General features: G+C 36.0%; 1 protein-coding gene and 2 non-coding genes across 8 annotated transcripts in view; 2 read left to right on the forward strand and 1 right to left on the reverse strand.

Annotated features, from left to right (window-relative positions):
• Kmr (kramer) overlaps window positions 1-16,203 on the forward strand; it is a 278,588-nt gene that overhangs the window by 95,764 nt on the left and 166,621 nt on the right. For all 6 annotated transcript variants that reach the window (XM_064125086.1, XM_064125071.1, XM_064125078.1 and 3 more), the window contains one exon: window positions 15,710-15,758. In XM_064125086.1, coding sequence (XP_063981156.1) covers window positions 15,710-15,758 — 49 coding nt within the window. The remainder of the gene's footprint in view (window positions 1-15,709; window positions 15,759-16,203) is intronic.
• On the forward strand, window positions 12,203-12,276 carry Trnam-cau (transfer RNA methionine (anticodon CAU)). The gene has a single exon. It is a non-coding gene; the product is annotated as a tRNA-Met (tRNA).
• On the reverse strand, window positions 12,584-12,657 carry Trnam-cau (transfer RNA methionine (anticodon CAU)). The gene has a single exon. It is a non-coding gene; the product is annotated as a tRNA-Met (tRNA).

The raw sequence follows: 16,203 nt of genomic DNA on the forward strand, positions 1-16,203 counted from the left end.
ATACCACAGAACCGCGAATTTAGTCGTAAGTGACATTAGACGGCACTGTCTTATTTATAATAACCATATAATTAATTATAATAATCATATAATTAATTGTTATTACTATATTATTATTATTGGTGTCACTCAATAAAATGCTGTCATTAGCTTATATTCTGCCCCATCGGCCCATTCGGCCCCGCCCTCTCCTAATCTCCTCAACGAAAAACATTCAAAACATTCATAACATCATGACCCATATCAACCGACGAAATCGAATCGACAATTCTTTGCGCCGCAGTATTTGCTGCGGTTGTCGATAAAACCTCGCAGAATAGAGATTACCGCTTTGGACCTTTAGCACACTTTATATACTTTCCGCTCCCCTTTTTTTCTTACCATTTCCGTACATGCTTTCTGACCAACTTCCCCAATAAATCTGTCGCCGGATATAAAGCAACCAGAGCCAACCGAATGAAATGGTAACAAAGGGAATGAGAAAACTTGGAGCTGAGTCAATTCGCAAGTTTTTTAAATGGACTTGTCAACGTCATATCACGGACATCCGATGATATATACGATAAAAAAGGACACTACAGAACTCAGTTATTATCTTCTGTTCACGTATCTGAGGGAAGGATTTTTGAATATTAATGTTTATGGAATTTTTATGAGAATATTTCATTTTTTTGAAAAATTCTTCGTGATTTAATTGTTGATTAATTCTTTACAAAGTAGGGGGTCTAATTGTTAAATGAACATTATGTTGAATTATCATTGACATGATATGCAGAATGTATTGGTGAGGATATTTTAGTAGTGAAGGGGTAAAACGAGATAAGTGACTTTTGAGTATTGAACAGATTTTGATGAATATCTCGAAATTTGGGGAGATGATCAAGTTGTGAACTTTTTAGGGAGCAAATCGAGACATATATTTATACATGACACAACTACCCCCTCCACTACCTGTAAATGATTTTTAATAATTATTTCGAGCAGGGGAGGGTGAATTAGAATATTGTCCTTAGTTACATTATATAAATAGTCTGTGCTCTTTTCAATGGTACATGTTTCATATTTTTCGAATCGATAATCAAGAATCAATTGGTGGGGTTGACAGCACTGAGAAGTAAAATGAAAAATCAACTCTATTCCATTGAATCCTAAATTCAATTTTGAAAAACAAAGTTCATGAAATTTAAAAACTCTCTTTTTATTTGGAAAAAATCTATGAAATCTGCTGAGAAAACGCAATAAATTTTTGTAAAAAAAGCGTCAAGAGAAAGTTTTGTGTAGTGGTTTGCCTTGAAAATTTTTGCAAAATAAATAGAAATTTAAAAATGTGCCAAATGAACGTTTTGTTTGATGAACAAAAATAGTTGAAGGAGGATCAATGTTCTTGGCGCAAATGGGAAAATGGAGAATTAAATTCATGTTATGGAGTTTAATAAAGACAGTGAGGATGAGTCAACTTTTCTCATTATACCACTTTGCTAATGATTTTATGAACTAGAGTCGAAGGAAAGTTCTCCTTTGATGATCATGAATTTCTGTCGACTCAAGTCCAGAAATAAGACTCGCGTTCAATTCTATTCTCATTGAATGGTCTGTACATAATTCAGAATCACATTTCTGATAAGCTTTCATTGCCATTATCTCCGGATCATTAACATCAGGTCTTGACTAATTCCCTCACAATGTCGAGTAATTCCATTGGAAATTCAATTCATTCATCACTTAAAGTGCATCGATCTTGTCCGTAATCCGTCTGGAAACTCGTTCCGATACTCTTCAAGCACATTCTCACCAAATGCCTTTTATTCAAATTTAATAGAACGAAGTGAAATCAGCATTTCAATGAAACGTTTCCTTGGAAGATTCAATAGCACAATTAGAGGTCCTTTGGAACAGATCTCCCAGTAATTATGAAAATATTTTCTCTTCAGTCGCGTATCGATTCGGGTTTTTTACGATTTAGTAAAAACATGATCCAATCAAATTCACCCCACGACAATTCTTCTTTCTTAACTGTGGTTTTCTTCTCGTGATGCAATTCTACCATTGGCCGGAAAAATAATTTGGGTTCGGAAAAATAATCCCCAGAGCAGAAAAAAGAAAACCACAAATTGAAAAAAATTCGTTCAGCAAAAATCATTCACGTTTCGATCTTGTGATTTTTTTAATCTGAAAAACTTGACTGCTCCATTTGTTTGTAACGAACGATAATTACTGAATATCTCTCGCTGTGTAGATGACAATTTCTTTTATTCGTTAAAGTGCTTCACTCTAATTTGAATTACTGACACTGTCTTAAGTTGCAACTCTATTGGACGTACACCAGTTATTGATTTTTACATATTTTTTCATTTTAACTTCACATTCTTTTGATTCATCAATCTTATTATTTCAATTCGTTTTAATTATTTTAGTTTGTTTTCACTCTGTCATGTTATACTTTTCGATTGCACTATTTAAAATAATTACAGATCTTTAGCCTCGGCGAATCTTTTTCTCTTTTAAACAGGGGAACATTCTTGACTCTGAATTTCGATTTATTTTTCCTCTCTGTTGACAATACTGTGGGCGATTCCGTAGAATATGATCAAAATTTTATGAGTTTACACCTCATGGATATTTGGGATCGTTAATGATACAAGATCATAATTATGACAGATGATATTCTTCGTTAAAATCAGTGGTAATTTACATTTCAATGCGACGACCAATGGTGTCTCGTATATTTGAAATTAATCATTGAGGTAAGCAGCTTTAGCGCACTTAACACAAATTAAATTAGTGTTGACACTCGTTTCGTGTGTACATGAGCCGCTGCTTCCATATGTACAACCCGCCATATCTAAATCATTTCATGTACAAGACAAGCTTTACATTCATATAAGCACTTCTCTCGCATATCCCCCCTCCTATTTATAGAACAGCCCTTACGGATTCAACCCCTTCTCCCATATGTAAAATCATTGATATATGAATTCTCTCAGTTGAACCCCTCCTCTGCAAGCAGGAGACCCCCGTCTCCTGCAACGTATACGAAATTCCTCCAATGCATGCACCTATCCCCAGCCCCTAAATGTAAGCGTCGAGGGAAACCTACCCTCTCCATTGACAAGGTTCCGCCTACGAAAATCGTCGTCTGTCGAAGGTCTTCCAGAAATCTTCAGGAGAGTCATCGAAAGGTCTTCAGAAGGGCTCGTTGGGTATTGTTGGATACGCAGGGAATAAATTGAGCAGCAATAATCACTTTAGTGAATAATAAATATATTAGGCATTGAATAATAAATACAGATACACTTCCAATGTCTTATTTGCACACGTTTGCTCGTTCGTCATGTTAATTAACTGGACTCATCGAGGCGTGGGAGGATGGAAATATTAATTGAGCGTTTATAAATCAATATAGTCGATAAGCAGACTACCTTCATATCCTTTCTCGATATTGTGGGGAATATTTTTGACATTGGAATCCATTGGAAAATCCGTTTTAAATTTTTGTCTGAAGAATATTTAATTGGTAAAATCATATTTTTCTCTCAGCGCATTGATCACAAGGAAATTTTTGTCTGGAAGAGACGGGTCAAAATTTAACACTTCACTAATGACAAACTATGCAGAAGAGACTACGGCGCCTTTGAAATGAATGGGAATTTATTTTTGTACTTTCGTTTGAGGTTTATAGACAGCCGAGTCAACAACGACACAATTAGTTGTCTGGCGGTCATCAGTGAAAAGTTCAATTACATCTGGAAAATACCCATCTACCATAGGATTTCAATTGTTATAGTGAACTACAAAACCACTGATAGCCTCTTCGGACTTTCCTCATAATTAATTCTCGTTTTAATTGTCAATCTGAGTGAAATTAGGATCTTATCCTGGCAGACGTGGAGTTACATTACGTATTTTTAACCCCAGGTAAATTCACCCTACATTAATTTTAATTATACTGTCTAAACTGTTTTTTATATTTTTGATTTACGTTCTCGCGAATGTGGAAAATTACTTTGAATTTTCATTTTTGGCCGTTTTGAGTGAAGTAGAGCAGAATTTATATGACTGAGATACATCAAAGTGCGTTCTTCCATTTCGTTTTAACGCTCTCAGCAAATTCCCTGAAATAATTATAACCGAATATGAAATTAGTTCCCCGTAATTTCTGATGGATTAACCACTCGCGTTATGAATATTTTCCTTGAAAAATTATTCAATCGACATTTTCGTTTTATTTGAATTTTCTCATTGCGAGAAATCTGGCTTTTGCCGGCAGGACAAGTCCAGGGATTTTTGTATGAATTAACATTTCTTGATGAGGTTTGAATTTAGAGTAGAAAATCTACTAGAAAAGACTCCACTTGGCTTGAAGATTTCTATTATTCTCGCTCTAGCCTTTTCTTATTTCCATCTTCTTAATTCTCCCATAAATCTCAAGATTATAATAAGAGGCTCTAAATGAAGTGGTGTGACTTCCAATGCTGAGTTTTTGTTCCATGAAATGGCCTGAAATGAAAGAGAATTATTCTTATTTGGGACTGAAGATTTTGTTTTTTTTAACATTTCTTTTGGCTAGAGATGATATCCTCCCCATGCGCCTGAGCTCTGAAGTCGCGTTAGTCTCGATAGGATAGGGTGGTAGGGGGTAACAACCAAATTAAATTTCGATACTAATTTCGATTCAATTCTATTCCCTCTTTTACAAATGTATTACTTGTTTTGACAAAATTTTTGTCGAATCAAACTTTTTACTTGAAAAAAGCCCTTATGGTATGATCAACTTATTGTCTCTCCTGGAACTGTATTTGTTCTACTTGATTCAAGTGAATAGAGTTGATTTTCCGTTTTCCTTCTTTGAATGCCCGCAACACATTCAAATCCACTATTGGTAATACTTCAACGTCGTACATACATTTGATGGTGCCAGTCGGGCGGATCAGTTGTTTCCTCCAATTTTATGGTGTGCAATCCTGAGAATGTGAACATGAGACCGTTGCTATGCGCGTATTTTCCAAACTATCGACTCGAAAAATGTGACCGATGTGCCATTGAAAAGAACATAGGCCATTTATATAGTGTATCTAAGGACAATATTCTAATTCATCATCCCCTGCTCGAGATAATTATTAAAAATCATTTAGAGGTAGTCGAGGAAGTGACTGTGTTGTCTACAGCTACCTACACTTTTAAAAAGAAAGTTTTTCTTCTTTAATTCTAATTCTCTTCGAATAATTGACAAGCAAATTAATTAACCCAACCACATAGACCATCGGCGAACTTCATGCGTAAGACCTTTGTCTCATTGGTCAATGCAATCGCCATATGTTTACATTCTCGGCGGGAAATACAAATAGAACGTACTGAGTGCACATCGGGTCTCGTCTACTAGACTCGCGGATAATTTTCTGTTTCGTCCAATCGCGAAGTGAACTGTCCATTGTATCTCAATCCATTCTCCAAATTTCTACTTTGCCCTGGGTTACATTACCCTTATTTAATATAACTCAATTATACTCAGTTTCCCACAGCATTGAATTGAAACTACTTCATACCCCTGTCATACCACAATCTCCATGATCCTCATCCCTAAATAAAGGGATTTATCCGATGGATACAAATGAAATTGTTCTGCGGATAGTTTTACCTTATCGACGTCAGTTGGTGTTTCAGTAACTGCATAGTATTCTCGGTATTCTCAGTGCAGCAACCCTCTATCGAAGATCCGTCTTGAGCTATTGTTGGCTCGCTATCCGTTACTCCATTACTCCGCTGAGGCATTAAATGATGTTGAAACTTGAATGGGAATATCTGTAACTACGGTTTGCTCTGAGTTCCTCGGGACCTTTTCATGTTACTGCATCATCAAATGGGGGCTGACCATTTACGTCTGTACTTTGCTTGCCCGCATGAAATGTCCGGGTATATTGTTGAATCTGCTACACGTGATAAAGTGGACGGCTTGGCGACACTGTTTCTTGTCCCGGAAATTGTCTAAACCGCTGGCAACTTCTGAAAGCACTTTGATTTGTTTCTCGTTCTGAGGTAATAGTTTATTGAGATGGGGATGGAGAATTTTCATACCGTGCAACCCATACTTCACTTGCATTGTGTCTCCAACGCATTTTCGCGATAAAAAAACCGTAGCAATAAATGTTATCGCGAAGATCTTTCGCGGAAAATCATTGCTCTTATTGGGAACTCTTGGAACAAGGGAGGAAGTCATTGATTTTAGTAGCGAAGGTGAAATGTAGGGTAAATCTATTTGGAGGGTTGTCCACTTTCCGATGAATATGTCCGATGTTAAGGTGACCGGAATTACTTTTGCGTCACGATTCCTGCGACATTATTTCCATGCAATAATATCTTATATTACACCACATCTTAGTTATAGATTTTGACGTGGTCAGTCATAGGTTATTGCTTATCGGTCGTAGACTTATGTCATCCTTACCACAGTTAAGTGAACTGTGGAGAATGCAAAAAAAAGGGAAACCCATAAACGATTGCATTTGAAAAATCACAGACGTTGGAGACATGGCAGACGGCTTTTGGCAACACTGGAGAATTCGCAGTTATAATTGAGAATGGGAACGTTTGATAAAGCCAGTGATAGCCAGGGATACAGGATTGTGAAGTAATAAGTGAAATATTTCAGAGCAATCAACTTATTTATTTGAGGTCTTTCCTGTTCGAGGGCAGTCGAAGCACTGACTGAAAGTTCAATAGCTGAATAAGTGATACGTAAATCAGCCATAAAGGATATAAAGATCAGTCACCTCCTTCTTCCACCACTCCGTCATGCTAATAAACAATTCAATTTGGAGAGTCTGAACGACTCTCCGAATTTGATTGTACTTTCAATTTTCCTCTCGATCCGTCATTACTACCACACCGCATAATCCGATTTCCCGCCAACGGCGACAGCGCTCGGTTTTCCCCCTCCCCCTACAGGCCCGACAATACACGATTAGTCGCGAGTCCCGTCCGTTCGTGAAAGTTTACGTATCCTACGACGTAAAAATCACGCCCTAGTTCCGTAAAAAGTATTCAGCGTCGAGGAATTTTTCCTTTCGACGCCGCAATAATTGGGAAACTTCTAATTATATTTTACTCGCAAGAGGAAAATTATATTGTCTATTTGGTACTTTTTCCGTCATAGACCAGAAAATTCCTTGGTGGCTTCAGAGTTATTCTTTTCTACTCCTTTAGACATACCAAAATACCAAAGAGTGACACTTCCTTACGGATTACGTAATTTTTACTGACTATTTCCCTCCACCTACAAATCTAATGCCACAGACACATGAAAAGTACCTTTGATGGGGGAAAAAAAAAGAGTCTCCTCCTAAGCGTCACCAAGTGATACCTTAGACTATGCTGTACCTCGCAATTGCATACCAGCATTTGTTTTGTCTCATTCATCGGCTTGCTCTTTTTTGCTTCATTAAGTTTCTCTACATAGATACTATTAGTTTGGTTGTTTATTTACCCTCGCATCCTCATGTGAGAACACTAGTGGACCTACATTTTTGAGTGGGCTCCGAACCACTGCTGTTGATGTGTGAATTGTAATGAGCACTTTCTTGTTTGTGATATTTTTGTCAAGAATATTTATATGTGATATTTTTTATCGTAATATTTAGTCGTGTCACCGATCAGATGAAATCTGACTACTTTCTCATCAATTTTTGACCTTAAATTAGAGTATTTGACTCAAATTTTGATTCGCATCTTTCTTCCGGAATCGCATTTAGTGTCAGTGACGTGAAAATTGATGGTCCACTGTCCATAAAAATTCAATTTTTTAAACAGTGTGTTCTCGTTATTCGCCTCTGTTCCCAGTTTCCCTAGTGATCAGACCTATTTTTTCATCAATCCTGTCCTCACCGAGGAAATAAATAATTTGTTGCAATTTTTCTTGTTATATCCCCTTCTATTTTCCGATTGTTCATCTCCCAGAAGATTGAACTCAATTTTTTCCATCGATCCATCTCAATTTATATTCGTGGCAATCGGTGTCCTCTCCGGTACACTTCCAAAACGAGTTTACGACGAGAACCGTTGCACTCCACTCGAAAACGCGCGATTGTCGAGGAGGCAAACCCACCAGTGAAATCCACACTCCCCTGCACTCGCGTCGTATGTACCAGCAGTTGTTGGATAAATCGTGAAAATTTTCTACCATTTTTTATTTCTTTTTTTGTGGTTTGTTCGCATGGATCAACGATGGCGCTCCATAGAATTCAATTCATTAGGGATGAAGAACACAACACCAATTCAAAAAAAAGGAAAAGGTGGTGTATTGTGCCTAAAAAAAAATTAACGGCGACTCATGCAATAAATGGAATGAAAAAACTACTGATCCACTACTAGGAAAAAACTACTCCACCACGAAAATTACTGAAATATAATTTTGTCGGTTGAATTGTTACTGACGTTTTACTGCAACTATATCAGTAGTAATATCACTAATGTTTCAAATTTATAGATTATTTTCCGACAGTGTCGTTGCTTCGAAACGATGGTAGAAAATTTTGGAGATAAAAAATCCGGACTGTGAAGCAAAATTTGATATTTCTGGTCGGAAACCTGAGGAAAATATCTAATAAATTTTCAGGCACGAGTGATATTCGACGGATTAGTTTTCCACTCTAATTTTGGTGAAGTAGAGTCTGTCATACAGAAGACGAAAGAATTGTGGAAGAATTCTTCGACACTGAAAAACCAAAAATCCTCCAAATGCATTCCTCCACATTCGTCGTGTACCGTAGCACATTATCACTGATGGATTCGTCAATATTGTCTCGGGGGATCCCAGCAGAGTAACTCATTTACGAATTTCATTTCGGATACCTCACTTTATTCATTTATATGTCATAAAATGTCAACGTGAAAGGACGGAAAAAACTGACATTCTACTAATGAATTTCTGTCGGAGATTTGCCAACTTTTCGATGAAATTCTGTTCGATGGCTTCAAATAGTGCGCTCTGATTATCTAAAATCAGAGTATGCAAATTAACCACTAAAAGTTACAGAACTAAATTTTGATCATTGATTACGGAAGTGACGAGGAAAATTCGGTTAGTAATGTCGTCATTTTTCATATAAAAATTATTGAAAGCTCTAAAAAAACACCGCGAATTCTTGCAAAAAGTTCTTTAACTAACTCTCACTGTTAACCAAATATTAAGTATCTATTCCTTAATTATTAGCTAAATATTAATTACCTATTAATTAAGCATTAAAAACTAATAAATTAACTATAACTCATTATTAACTAATTATCAACTAAATATTTCGCTTCGGAATTCCGAAAAAAAAAAACGTTTTTTTATCGAATATTTATTTCCACCTGAGGTTAACATATTTTTTTCTGGCTTTGACTCAAAATCTCTGGTACAGTGAAACAAAATTGAACTGAATAATGTTAACTGACGATTTTGTAAGATCTAAAATTGAGATTAATGTCACTGTTAATTTGAGAATAGGAAATTTTGCAATAAAAAAACATTGAAAGAAAAATAAGATCAGTGGATACCTTGAATACTTTGTTGCTGGCTAACAGATAAATTTTGAAACTAGTTCATACAACCCCTTTCCCAGGAACTTTGGGAATTGAAAATAAAGTCAATATACGACAAGCTGAATGTTAATGGAGGCATGTCAATAACCGCAGTACCCAAAGCCCGAATCCTTCGTCACGTACGAGCGTATGTATTTCTCAGGTGAGTTTTATGGCATTCGCACATGAAAACACAGCTTCGAACTCTGAGAAAGCTTTCCCCGGTTCCTGTAGGTAATACACGACTGGGATTTTCTACGGCCTTTTCTCCCAGACATACCATGAAACCGGGAAGGCGCTACGGATTTGAAACAAGAAAAGCCATTATTCTATTATTTTATTACATCCTCACCACATTTATCACAAAATTTTACTCCCAGTATGTATAGTGGAACTTAAATGAAGAGAATGTGATTCCGGCGCTTTATTGTTTTTCGTTAGAGAAAATCTGACACTGAGATTAGAATTTTTGGGTTCTGGTGACATGCTATGTGTCGGTATGATACTGATAGAATAGCCAAATAGAACATTTTAGATTGATTGCGCGTTCTGCGCGACATATTTGAATTTCCCGCTCAAGATGAACAGATGGCGGTCAGTCTAGTGAAAATTCTGATCACATCACTCGCAGGCAGTGATCAGGACTTGATTTCAGAACTTGATCAAACATGCAACGCCTTCATTTTGAATTTTTCACTGGGGTATCGAGATAGTGCGCCGTATTTGAATTTCCCGCCTCGAATGTGAGTATATGTCGATTGTACTGATCAATGCACGTTCAGAATGTTCAGACGAGATAGAAATGAAGTCAAGTTTTTCAAAAATTTTTTGGACAGTTTTACATACATTTTGAAGGCTGCCAAGGAAGGACGATGCCATTTATTTCTCGCAAATGAATTATTTTCCATTTATTATTAGCAGTGGAATTAAAAATGTTTCAATGCATACCCCACGTGTAAAAAAACTAAATAGCGATAAAAACAGTTATTTGACCATAGAAAGTCTCCAATATGCTATAAACGTACATTTGAAAGACGCCAATTCTGATCGTTCAAGGATTGGTTTTCTGTAGAAATATCATAGATTCCCCTCCACCTCACCTCCTACATTTCATCCTCGCCTGAAAATCGTTAATAATAGTTTTACTTAAGTCTGAACTAGTCTGGATCATTTCAACCCTTTTATTCCTTAAAATCTTTCAGAAAATTCGAAAGTTTTCCTCCCCGGAGTGCACCTGAATTTTGTTAATCAACATTCACTCTATTTTAACGAGGAGTAAAAACCAAAGAGATTTTACGATCGTTGAATAAAAATCTCCCTTTTTATTTTACATTTTTCGTCGATGTCGTCGAAGAGTGAGCGGCGTCGGCGACAGTCCATTTGCAATTTTATCACGTTCAGTCTAACGACTTCACTACGTTCACACCTCTTTTCTACCCTTCCCTTCATTCTATACCCTTAAATATGAAGCTGTATGTTTTAAATTCTACCCTGACGTGATCAAAGAATGAAACGTAATAAATTTTATACAGTCCATTTTTAAGTATTTTTCAACATAGTGGATTTAGACGTGGGATTTTTTGAAATTCATGAGATTTTTGCAGGAGGGGGTGTCATTATTTCATCCCTCGGAGCCATTTTGGAAAACATTTCCTCATGCAAGATGCGGAGTTTCACATATTGCTCTGAAAGTTAATTAGGAGTTTCGGAAGAGATGAGTTTATGTGGTTTCCCTTGATTTGGGGTGTTTTTAACTAGAAATTGTTACAAATGTGATGGAATAAGTTGGAGATTCACTTGCGAAGCGAGGAATAGATGAATTCCTAAAATGGAAGCAAATATAATATTTTTATTAAGGATTTCTAAAGCTTGAAGATTTAATCCGTGTACAGTATGCTGAAAAAAACAAAAATAAATTTTTGTTTAAAAAATAGTGGAAGGAAAATCAAAGTTCTTGGGGTGGACTGTTTTGCTCGACTTTCTCTGTCAAACTCCATGGCATCAATTTACTTCTCCATTTTCCAATCCACGTCAAGAACCTTGGCTTTCCTTCACCTATTTTTTTCATCATGTAGAACTTTATTTGCCATTTTTAAAATTTTTATTTATTTTTCAAAAAATTTACAGGTAAATCACTACAGGAAACTATTTCGTGGCGGATTTTTGAAATAAAACTATTCTTGTTTGTTTCAGCAGATTTCATAGATCGTTTCAAAATAAAACAAAAAGTTTTTATATTTCGTGGACTTTAGTTTTCAAAATTGAATTTAGAATTCAATTGAATAAAGTTGATTTTCCATTTTACTTCTTTGAATGTTCGTAACACATTCAAATCCACTGTTGGTAATACCTCAATGTGGTATGCACGTTATTGAGGTTCCCATTTGGGGGAGTCAGTTGATTCTGACAATTTTACAATGTGAAATGTGATTATGGGACTGTTGCTATACGCGTATTTTCTCAATATATTTATGGGATTGTTCCCCTTCCTACCTCATCCAAAAATCCTATCCAACGATTTCCTTTGACGTCACAAGAAATGTGGAACGCTATATAAACTTCCCGTCTTGTTGATAAAAATGATTGCCGAATGAAGGACGGCGGTGCTCCATATAGGCAAGAAAAGTGAATCGAAGAAATGGCTAGGAGCCGGATAGCTCAGTTGGGAGAGCACCCGATGCATAATCGGAAGGTCCCGGGTTCGAATCCCGGTCTGGACTATCCATTTTTCAGTAATTTTTCTTGCAAAAATTATATGGAGAATTATCCTGTTCCCCTTCCTACCTCATCCAAAAATCCTATCCAACGATTTCCTTTGACGTCACAAGAAATGTGGAACGCTATATAAACTTCCCGTCTTGTTGATACGCGCCCAACGCGTTTTTTATCAACAAGACGGGAAGTTTATATAGCGTTCCACATTTCTTGTGACGTCAAAGGAATTCGTTGGATAGGATTTTGGATGAGGTAGGAAGGGGAACAGGATAATTCTCCATAATTTTGCAAGAAAAATTACTGAAAAAATGTATAGTCCAGACCGGGATTTGAACCCGGGACCTTCCGATTATGCATCGGGTGCTCTCCCAACTGAGCTATCCGGCTCAGTTGGGAGAGCACCTCCCAACGCGCTTGTTGAGCGTCTTGGAGATTGGGGTAGGGGGACAATCCCATAAATATGAAAGATGTACCATAAAAAAGAGCAGCGATGATTTATATAATAAAACTAAGGAAACTATTCTTATTCATTGTCCCCTGCTTGAGATAATTATTAAAAAGTATTTAGAGGTAACGAAGGGATTAAAATACTTATAAAATGGAAAGTTATTAAATCTCGATTCCATAAATGAAATACATATATCCCAATCTTTGTGACCGCTTCCTATTTTGCTTGATAAGTGCGTAAGGGACACAGGTTTCTTCCTCGTTTCACTTTTAATAAAAATTAAAAATAAAAGTGAATCCTCTCTGTTTCTAAATTTATTTTTCATTATATTATGTATTTATAGTGATCGACCCTATGGCGCACCTTATTTACACGGTCATCCTGTTACATTTCTTCTCTGTATACATTTATGCCTTTTTACCTACAATACATAATTTGTTAAATTTATAATTCATTTTTTTAATCAGAAAACTTCATTTATGAACCTATAGACATAAGCGCCTGCGAATTTTGTTGTTGTTAAGGTTTGAGGTAGTTCATTTTTCCCAGTTTGTTGTAAAGTCTGTGGTCTACATCCTGAACCTCAGCTCCACATGGGCAGCTCGGACTAAATTTATTTTGTCAACCCATTTCCATTAGGATTAGACCGAATCAGACAGGACTAGCAGTCTTCCTTCACCATTCGTACCACGAACATTCAGAGATCCATTTCCCTTAAGTTTAATAAGGAGTACCTTGGAGAGAAGGTCACAGAAAGGAACAGAAGTGAACTGTAGTCTTTTGAAGGGGTAGAATGACTGTTGTAAATAGTCATAATGGGGATCTTCCAATTAAGGGAGCTAGAAAATTTACAGTATCTCCCGGTGATTTTTCCACATGATTTCTTTCTGCTAACGTTACGTGTCCTTCCAGAGGCTTTGGACTTATAAACAGTTTTCAGAAGGGAGTCATGCGCTGCAGGGTGTGGTTGGTAGAACGGGTATATGAAAGAGGGTTGTAACTCAGCTTGGATAGATGCACAAAAGCCAGATGTAATAACGCGACGAACGACGTTAGCCCGTTAGTTGATGACAGTTTTTGATGGTCACCATGAGGTTCATACCCTCAAATTTCGCAGGGAATAAACGTATTAATCCCATCTTTAGGAGGCAAGATAAACAAAATGATAAAGGGAGACATTTCCTTGAGGGAAATTCATCAACTTGGACTTTAGAGAATAAATTCAGTAAATTCATTAATTTTAGGGGAAGAGACGAAACACCGGTGGTGTACACCGAGAGAAAAATCTGATAATTTTTCTAGTATGATTTCGATGAAAATTACTATGCTGCCTTATAATCTCGCCGCAAACTCCAAGCTGGAGAAAAATTACTATGCTACCTAGTAAAATTTCTTTAGCGGCTCAGGAAAAGTTCTATATCTTCTCGTAAAAATTCAAAGTCTAATAACCAATGAGGAGTTGGTCCCTAAACAGCTGATCTAACAGGTTTCATGACGAAGTCGAACGTCGGCAATAATCGGATATGTTCGGCGCTCATCGTCAACCAATCACAATGAGTTACCGCAAAATTCTGTGTGGCACAGTAAAAAATGAAGGAAACGCAATAAAATGAACTGATCTACATATAAATTTTTTAAATATGTCAAGCAATTTATCGCATGTAATACCACAAGAGCTCCGAAATTATCGGATATTTCCCGATAGGTTCGTTGCAAACAAATGAACGTGTCAAGTTTTCCAGTTTAAAAATCACGAGCGCGAAGCGCGAGTGATTTTTCTGGAAAACTTGACGAGCTTATTTGTTTGTAGGGAACCTTGAGGGAAATATCAGATAATTTCGAAGTTCGAGTGGTATTCGGGGGATTATTTTTTGCATCCAAATCTTGGCCGATAGAATTGCACCATGAGACATAATTTTCAACGAATTGCCATTTAATCTGTCAGATACAATTGAGGGTTACTTCAACATTTGTTTTTTTTTATATATATCAACATGCAAAATTTCCAGTGTAATTTTCAAGAATATCCGCTGAAATACCGTGTTGACTATACAAAATAACGTCGAATGGTGCAATCCTATTGGCCAAGATTTGGATGGGAAAAATAATCAGTTAAATTCAATTAAAAAAAAAAGACTTACAAATTTTATAGTACTGTTTCGCGAATTTTACGAAGTCACGTATTATTAATTACAAAATGCCTCACAAAATTTATGATATTTCTGAAGTTTTCTGAACGATCTTCAATAGACAGGAATTTTATACGCGGGCGAACGCGAGGAACAATTTGTTCTCAACAATTGTTCATATTCAGTCGGATTTTACAATTTTGATGTGAAACTCTGATTATACAAAGTCTGGTCACTTCATAATGGACTTCATTATATATACGTCTAAATACAAAGAGTTTGAAAACTAAACTCATTCAGCACAGTGCAAATTCAACTCGAGATAGAGTTAACAGATATTAATGGTTAACAGAAGGGTCAGGTATTGTTGACATTTTAAAACAATCTTTAAACCTAAATATTCTAATATATTTCTAAGGTAAAGCAGATTGGTTTTTATCGTCGCCGTCTGTCAATTTACATGTTTTAATCCCTTTTTGCATATTATAGTATATAATATATAATATTGTTTTTAATTGAGTTTTTATTCTCTTCTGTCTTCGACTTTCAATCAGTATTTGTTTGATGAAAAATATTGATAACTTTGGAGCAGACATTGATTTAAATAAACGCGGAGGGTCCTTCTGTGCGATATGGATTCCATATTCAGATGACATTTTATGTATGGTAAAATGTCATATTTCACATGACCAACTGATTGATCCCTATTTTAGTAATGATAACATCAACTAAGAAAGATAGGGTATTTGTTTTTTATTTCATGTACACCTAGCCATAATGTTACAGCAACAACAATTAAGCCCTTTTTTAGAGATTGAAATGAATTAAAACGTTAATCAATGTTTTGTCTTTTTAATTTCAGGCTCGACCAACCGGTGACTGCCTCCACGCCAGGGATGGACGACAAAAAGGTAAATAATTATTGGGACTGTTAGAAAGACATTGAAATTTCATTGAGATGAAAAATTTCGTTTGTCAAATTTAGTTTTTTCCTATCACTAAAACTGGTAAAAATTGTATCAATACTCCCATAAGATACACTAATGCCAAATATATTTTTTGTGAGATTAGTAAATATTTTTGACAAAAGAATTTTTTTTCTCAGTGTCTAGCCCATACGATTAACGATGGAATACAGATAAAATGTCATATTTTACGACATATTCAGAGGAATTCTAGAATGTTCAGAAATATGAAGATGAGAATTTCTTAATTTATTTTAATTTATGTTAGAAATTCAATAACTTTTTCGATCTAAATCACATTCGCTGCCCTTGTTCTCCTAATTTAAGAACATATCAACCAGAATTTTCAGGATTTCTATACATTTTCAGAAGAATAATTTTTAAATGGGAT

The sequence above is a fragment of the Diachasmimorpha longicaudata genome, chromosome 1 (genome assembly GCF_034640455.1).
Source record: "Diachasmimorpha longicaudata isolate KC_UGA_2023 chromosome 1, iyDiaLong2, whole genome shotgun sequence".
NCBI lineage: Eukaryota > Metazoa > Arthropoda > Insecta > Hymenoptera > Braconidae > Diachasmimorpha > Diachasmimorpha longicaudata.